The 8,423-nt window shown below is 40.3% G+C and overlaps 1 protein-coding gene across 1 annotated transcript; it reads right to left on the reverse strand.

Moving 5' to 3' along the window:
• Positions 1–5,203: 5,203 nt before the first annotated feature.
• Positions 5,204–7,500, reverse strand: LOC117767873 (beta-1,3-galactosyltransferase 2-like). Its single transcript, XM_034595839.1, has one exon. It carries the CDS (start codon positions 7,399–7,401, stop codon positions 6,445–6,447), a length of 957 nt encoding a protein of 318 aa, XP_034451730.1. The 5' UTR covers positions 7,402–7,500; the 3' UTR covers positions 5,204–6,444.
• Positions 7,501–8,423: the final 923 nt, after the last annotated feature.

The raw sequence follows: 8,423 nt of genomic DNA on the forward strand, positions 1-8,423 counted from the left end.
TTGGTGAGTTGTCTTAGGAACCAGCCTCACGAGCACGAGCACGTCGGTGGATGCAGCTCCACCCACTGGAGGAGGAGGGGGTGTGTGGGGGTGGAGCTGAGCAGCAGGCAGGCAAAGTCTGTGTGATCAAATATATGGGTGCTTTTGACTTACTTATTTCCACCTTCCCTAAAACATATGGCCTATTATACTAAATCATTTCTACACACACTAGGACTCATCATATCCTGGATAAGTATATCATGGGTTTGCAAACAGAGAAGAGGAAAATAACAATGAGAAGCCGTGTTGGCTGATGTGCTTTCAGTTACTGAGCTGTAACTCTGCAGACTGTGATGGATCTGTTCACACTGTGCATTCACATGCTCCTCTGAAGGTCCCATTTCCCAAGATGTGAGGTCATTCTTCTGAATTCTGCGTTCTATGTTCTTTGAAGTCAGGATGTGGAATAAAAACATGGCCTATATGTGTTGTGTTTATGTGTTTGAACATAACAACACATTAACACCTCATTTCAATATCTGCATGATGACAAAGAGCAAAGAAAAAGGATTAGAAGTTACATATACAAGTTAATAGTTTAAAAAGTATGCTTGTTGCCGACTTTCTGAGTTGTCGCTCAGACTTGATATGATGTTGACAAGCATTTCCCCAATTGTGAACACATTTTCACGATTATTCCGACAACACGTGAAAACACAATCAATGTCAATAAAAAACACAGCTTTTTATTGGATGTGCAGATATTTCATGTTCATTTGTCATGTTGGAGGACATATACCATATAACTGCACTGGCAATAATAATTATTATTGGATGGCATATAGATATATAATTTTTATTTCTGAACCCAGTGGATCCTCTCAGGACCCCATCAGGCTCCCACTCAAGGAATAACAGCAGTAGCATCTTCATTATCATCTAAACATTAATATTTGCCTCATAATGAAAATAATAAATGAAGTGCAGTCTGCTCTGAAAGCTGTTTGTGCTGCTGAGAAGTATCTCGATGCGGCACGACACAGGGTGGGAGTTTTCTGAACAATGTGGAGCTCGGGCCCCGAGCTTAAACTCCCACTCAGTCAGTGGAGGGAATGAATAGACTCGAACAGAAGGCACAAAAACAACAGACAAATGGACACAGTGTGGAGAATGGAGGAGAGCTTTACATGGCTGAACACAACAGTACAGGCTAATTAAAGCTGCTGAGCTTTAATATGTACTGTAAGTAAGTGCACATATGCATGAGCATGATGGAGCTGTTTTTATAACTTCAACTAACATATGAGATAAACAATTTTCAGGCAGATGTTCCAACACTTTATTTTGCTTATGACACCTTAAAATAATGTGTACTTGTGACTCCAGATCAAAACCTTATGACCTGCTATGGTTGTGAGCAGGTCAACCAGGCAATGATTTTCGCTCACAGATTCAGTGACAGAAACGTCTGGTGACCACTCTGATATATTTTTGGACCTCTTGATGGGTCCTGGAACCTGAGGTTGGCAACCACTGCTTTAAAGAAGGTCCAGTGAATAGTATAGGCTGATCAGAAAGGTAAAAGTATCAGTGTTGTTGATTCTCTAGTCTAAACAAACCTCAGTTGGAATCAAGTCTGTAAAAGCTGAACAAGCTGACTTTTATAATCACTGTTAGTTATCAGTGCTAGCTTGTGTTTGGTGTTTTTGAGCTTGTTTTTGGACAAAGTTACAATTTAATTTTCTTTTAATAGGCTCTATTAAATAATGTATGACAATTATGGGGCACTGCAGGTCATGAGTTCACTGAAGCTCTTGATGATTAAAGGGGAACTCCACCGACGTCACACTTCAAACTAGTGAACCTGTCATGGGGACCTGTGCTCACTGCTCAGCCAGTGTAAACAGTTGTATCATGTTGAATGTGACTCTAGAGGAGCTTTGTCACATCTAAATAAAATACTTACACAACATTACTTAAATAATCTCATCTTGCAAACTATGAAATTATTACATTAAGCCTGTGGTAGTTAACACGATGTGAGTGGCCTCTAATGAAAAGAATCCACTCAGATGCATTGTGGGACATGTAGGATTAGCATCTTTCTGAGACTAAGGACTAAAAACAAAAAGTCCTATCAGGCCAATACCAATTCAGTGGGGCACTTTTCAGTGTCATGAAGTGTGGTCCCAGTGTTGGTGTAGGTCAGTTCAGTAGTATTAAAGAAATAAAACTGAACAATCTATGGTTGGATTTGTTTCTAAACATTATTATAACCTGCCATTGTCTATAACGAGTCTGTTTGTCATCAGTCAGTTCAGTTATGAATCTGTTGGATTTTGATGTCACCAACAATAAACAATATTAAAAATGATAACATTGAAAATAGCTTTTATTAAAAAACACACTTCACAGAGCACATACACTTTTCTGACCCACACAACAATATCTAAAACAAATTTAACTTGCAATATTTAAATTCATCAAGTAGAACTTCATTCCCTGAAAGAACAAGCCAATAAATCCACTTGGTCAAACTTCCTGTTTCTTGTGTAAAGTTTCCATGAAGTGCCCACACTCATGAGAGAGTTCCTGTCCTCGGTTTTCTAATAGATTCATTGTTCTTTTTGATGAGATTTCCTCCAGACCCTTCCCACTGTATGACCTATGAGTGATATGTTTACTTGGATCTAAACTACAGAAGAGCCCATGCTGTTCACTTTGACCACAGTGAACCCAGGGGAATACAGGTGTAGACACAACATAAGCTGTGTCACAGTATCAACCAAAATCTAAGATCATAGTGTTATTCAATGATGGTATGCCTAGTTTGGCTTAAGGAATTGTAAGACCTTTTGCAGTCTTTAGTGTGTCACTGATATTATTTAAATAGATATATAATTTCCCCTATCATGTACACTCAATAATCCACATGTCGAAGTGAAAACATGTTTTCTGAAGTTTTTGCAAATGTATTAAAATTGTGGTCAGGTACCTGCTTGTTTGTTGTAATTATCCATGAGATGTGTCTCGATCTTGACGGGAGTCCTGTGACAAACTGAAATGGATTCTGCAGATCAAAGCAAGGTATTAAACCATTTCTAAGGCTCTGAGGACCAAATGTTGGCTTAAGGATTTTGCGTCACATTTTCAGGAACATATGTGAAACATTTAGCCACAAACGTGCACTATACTTGCAGTATATATCAAACAGTGGTAGTAGGATGGAGTCACAGTTTGTGTGTTAATTATGTGTCTGTATGGTGCATCTCACCTGCCGTTGCAGGTGGGATTGTGCAATTAACAGTTAGACCTATCAACTCATTATTATAATATGTGGCTGTCATTTGATGGTGGACAATCCAGTGCCTGTGAAAAGGAGGCGTGAACACAGTGTAGGTGGTTTTTACAGGTGTGGTGCAGCCTGAGTGGATCTGCACGGAAGAAACTGCACAAATCCAGCTCAGCTGCTAGTGAAGACTCACATGAAGACCTGAAGCTGCATCTTTTGCCAAAGAGGCTTCTACAAATAATTGGATTATGGGTCTGAATATGTTTGTCAATGAGAAATTACAGTTTAGATTTTTTGGACGGATGCTCGACTTGAAATCAATGTGTAAATAGGCAACGGTTTACAAAACTGCTTTATTAAATGATAATTTTCGAATTCAAATGTTTGTGCATTTCAATCTTTTCAAGACTTACCAAGGAAAAGTGTCTATGAGACACCACTTAAAAAAATACCTTTTAATGTTTAGGCACATTGATGTAAGAAACTCAACTTGTTTCCAGCCTCACTGATCAACACCTGAGGAAGATCCGTGGTACAAGATGGTGCTTTGTGTTTGATCTGTTTTTTGATGAAGGGCCAACACTGGCACAACACACTCTGTCAGTCTGGTGTATGTGATTAAAGACACCAGCAGCTGCCATGACGCTCGGCTTCACTTTAAAATCATTTCTGAGTCATCAGCCTGCAGAGCAGACAATAAACTGCATCTAATGTAATTACTGCACTTTCTGCTCTCATCCAATTGGATGATGTCATATGCAACAAGTCTTTATTTTAATTGAAATTTAGTGGAACACTATATTAAGAGCAATTTAATGTTACTTTAAACTAAATTCAGAGGGTAACATTGTTCATTTTTATTTATTTTTTGTTTTTATTATTCTATTCTACTTTGAAGTTAAATATTATTGGCCCATTCTCAACAATCCCCCATCTTTTGCTTCTTTTTTTCCTTACCCCCTGTGGCTGGTTTCACAAGATGTGGTTCCATGTGACTTGTCTGTGCAATACTACATAAAATAAAAAAGTACATACATACATACTGCTTGTATGTAATGACATTTATAAGCATGTGCTATATTAATGAGTTTACCTGCCTTTAAATTGTATTTCCCTGCAGCCATCTTACTGACTTATTAATATGAAAAAAGTTTCATCATTTCAAATAAATTTGGAAATTTGTCAACATTAAGTACTGAATGTGCTTAGTTTTATCATAAGCCTACAACTTTGAAGTTACTAACCATTTGAATGCACACTGTAACGTGTTGTATTGTGTGTTGTGAAAATACAAATATAAATGTAAATTCATGTTGAATAAATCTCATGAAAAAGGTTTTCAGGATTTGTCCAAGTATTTAATTTATTCTGGATGGAAACAGCATATATTCTGGCATGTGGACAATAGCAAAAACAATAGCAGCAAGAAATATATAATAATCAAACATTCATATAGTCAGATGCTGTGTATTTTCTCATTCATATGCAGCAAAAAATCGAAGGTATCAATCTATGAGGCGCTCGGTGCATAGTAAACCACAGTGAGCAGGATCAGTCTGCTGTTATGTGAAAGAGGAAAATAAAAAACTTCTCTTATAGGCTTTTCTGAGGACTCATCTTTTCTTACTTGCACTTATAACGATCCCTGTGAAAAGGTCAGAGAGTAACTGTATTTAAAATGTGTACTAAGTACACCTCAGCAGTTGACACATACTGCCACCAGCTGGTTCTCCTTTGTAAGTACAACGCATATATATATATATATATATATATATATATATATATATATATATATATATATATATAAATAGCCACTCCGTCATAAGACACAGTGTAAATAAATAGGCACAGTAACACAACAAATATGCTGTGGGTTATTTTACGCCCAGATGGACGGATATAGACAGACAGACGGACAGACAGACAGACAGACAGACAGACAGACAGACAGACAGACAGATTGAGAGATAAATGTTTTGCTGGGTAATGTGGCCCAGTGTAAATTACTGTCCACGTGGAACCCAAACCCATCAGGCACAAACTGAAGATTAAGTACAAGGCCAGTAAAACGGGGTCAACTTTGGTATATTATAAATTCAGAGGATACATTATGTCCTATTTACACCTCTACTATGACCTAACTACGGCACAATACCTATAAAATATGACTTTGAATGAAGAAGTTGGAACTGACATTGCGGATGAAAAAACATCTGCAGCTATTTTGTCTTGTTTTATTTGGCCTCGGTCAGTAAAGCTACAATCGTGAAAAACGAGGTTCCAGCTTCTCAGTGCAGATAATTTGCGACATTGTTTGAATAAAGTTTTTTCCCACAGCAACTTTTAAAACCAGGATCGTAAGGCGCTTCACAAGTGCACACAAATATAACATCAGGGATATGAGTGCATTATTCAGAAATTAGTGTTCAAGCTTATTACATTTCATTTACTTGTTAACAAAAAATGATAAATTATACAGAAAACTGTTGATGTGTTGATTATTTGCAACTATTTTGTTTTGATCACTTAATGCCCGAAATCTTTGGTTCCTGCTTCTCAGTTGCAGCTTCTGCTGCTTCCCTTATGGGACAGTTAACTGAATATTTGTATAGCTTTTGGGATGGAAATTTATCTCAAATCGATTAAGGCACATTCTATCTCTATATAATATCCAGCTGCTCTAGTTTGCATTATCCATTATTAGGTCAAATGTAGTGGTTAGTATAAGAAAATCAGACATAATTTGAAAATGTCCACCACTGTTTCCAAAGGAATGTATCCAAATTGCCTGTTCTATCCAACCAGCAGTCCAAATACAAAGATACTGAATTGACAATATTATAGTTAAAGAGACAAGCAGCAGATCAACATGAGAGGTTTTCTTTTAGCCTGAGGTCACACGTCTGTGATTGTAAATGAACGAGTTGAGGTTTAACTCTGGAGTGAAGATATATTCTCTGATAGTTTCATTTGAATATTTGAATAATGTTTGCATAATATAATAATACAGCTTTACCCATGACCCTGTTGCCCATGAACATGAACATCCACACTGCTGCCTGTGTGTGTAATGGCTTCTTTCCTTAAGAGCAGGACGCTGATTTCATTACATTTAACTTTGTTGAAGTTCTCATGTGTCTGAACAGTGAAGCACTTGGTAAAGTTGACCCTCAGCAGCTGCTGTGTCCTTTGGAGAAATCCTGCCAGACCTGCAGCAGCTTTGACGCCTTGAACCCGTTCACAATGATGAGTTTGGCGAAGGTGCACCTGTCATACTCCAAGTCTCTGATTTCAAAGAGGTTCCTGAGGGTGGGCAGGCTGAGGGCATACACAGGCCGGACCCCCAGCACACGCAGACACAACCCCATGTACACGTCCTCCATGGAGATCATGCGGACGAACCTGGAGGCCCAGGAGATCCTGGCGGCCAGGTCTGCAGAGAGGACATACCCAGCTCCAGATACAAACGGGGGGAAGCTGTCTTCAGGGTACTCCTCCTCTGACAAATGCCACTTACTGTAACTGTCCCTCCTCGGCCTGCCATCGCTTATCACTGACCCTGTGATGAAGGCCTGACGTGGGCAGCTCCTCAGCCACCGCAGGAGGTGGAACACGTTCACAAAGATGTCAGAGTCCACCTTCATGATGTAGGAGGCTCTGGGGCAGTGGGTCGCAGCCCAGTTCATCATCATCACAGTCTTGATTGTCAGGTTCTGGTAGCTGTCCAGGAAGTTCATCTGGATGATGTCTGCATGTTCCCTGCTCTCCTCCTCCAGCTTGTCCTGGAGGCTGGACCCCTGCCCCCCCTCGGGGACCCCCATGTAGAAGACAGTGAGGGTGTCCTGACCTGGAGCTCCCCATGTTTTCCTGATGGCCTCCCTCGCTGCAGCGTCCTGTGGAGCAACTGGGACCAGGAAGAGCAGGAAGGGGCTGGTGTCCCTGCACAGTGGCTGGTTGAGTATGTACTGGTATGAGTGGGGGGACAGGAGCCTGTGCTCCTGCTCTGACAGGGGGCTTGTCTTTACCTGCTCTTTACTCAGGACACCAACTAAGATCTGAGCCGACAGGACGAGCACAGCTGACAAGGTGAGTAACTTCACTAACCTCCACGACTGACATTTCCTCATTGCCTCCACGGGAAACGAATCTGCTCCCGTCCCGGTGGAGCGACTCGACTTACAGTCTATGGACTCGACACGAGAAAACAACACAGGAGGCAATCCAGGAAGTACCGCTGCAGTGAGGGGGGGGGGAGGGGGGGGGGGGGGGGGGGGGGGGGGGGGGGGGCGGCCACTCCCGACAGGAGGGCGTGGACCCGGAAATCAGACAGAGAGAGAGCTTACTTCAAATGTTGTTAATAACAACTGCTGTGGTTGTTGTTTTCTCTCCTTATACATTCATGTCTTTGATTTGACATTAACATTTGATATTTGTGCTTTAGCAACATAATGTCATGCCAATAAAGCTTAGTGTATACAGTCTGAAACAGAGGGATGTCAATGATGTTATTATTATTATTGTGAATTTGGCTTGAAACAGAAGCTACGTGTTAGTTTTGGATGATGAAGTATCTCTTAAATTGAAGATGGCACAAAAAATAACAACAAGTAACTGTGAGACAACCATGAAGTAATGAGGGATTCATTATCAACTCACTATGATCCAGTAGGATTAATATTATTGGTGGTCGTAGTAGTAGTATAACTAGTTTTAGAAGTACAGAGTATTCATATTCAGCACCTTAACATTTGATTGTAACTCACAGAATCTCAATGGCAAATAAGCAAACTATCTAAAACCATGTGGTGTGGTTAAAAGGCCCGTGGACCCTGAGTTGGGATGTTCTTTGTTTTTCTTTATCTTCATCAAAACAATAAAAACAGACTTTATTTACACAGGCATTCTTTAGAAGGTCAGTGGTTTACTATCCTGCCATAGCAGGGGATGGAGGCAGGGGGGAGGGGGCAGGCGGGTGCTGGTCTTCTCAAGACCTCCAGTCCCTCGGGAACCTCCAGTCTTGTCTTGAGAAGAATATTCATCACCTCTTCCGGATCCCGACCTCAACTGATCATATGTTCTGTATAATCCCATATCGTGTTGGCAGCGATCATGGACCATGATGATGGATCCCAATAGTATCAGTGGATCA

The sequence above is a fragment of the Hippoglossus hippoglossus genome, chromosome 9 (assembly GCF_009819705.1).
Source record: "Hippoglossus hippoglossus isolate fHipHip1 chromosome 9, fHipHip1.pri, whole genome shotgun sequence".
Classification (NCBI taxonomy): Eukaryota; Metazoa; Chordata; class Actinopteri; order Pleuronectiformes; family Pleuronectidae; genus Hippoglossus; species Hippoglossus hippoglossus.

Coding starts and splice junctions, on each gene's coding strand:
- LOC117767873 (XM_034595839.1), bottom strand. CDS start 7,401: ATGAGGAAATGTCAGTCGTGGAGGTTAGTGAAGTTACTCACCTTGTCA.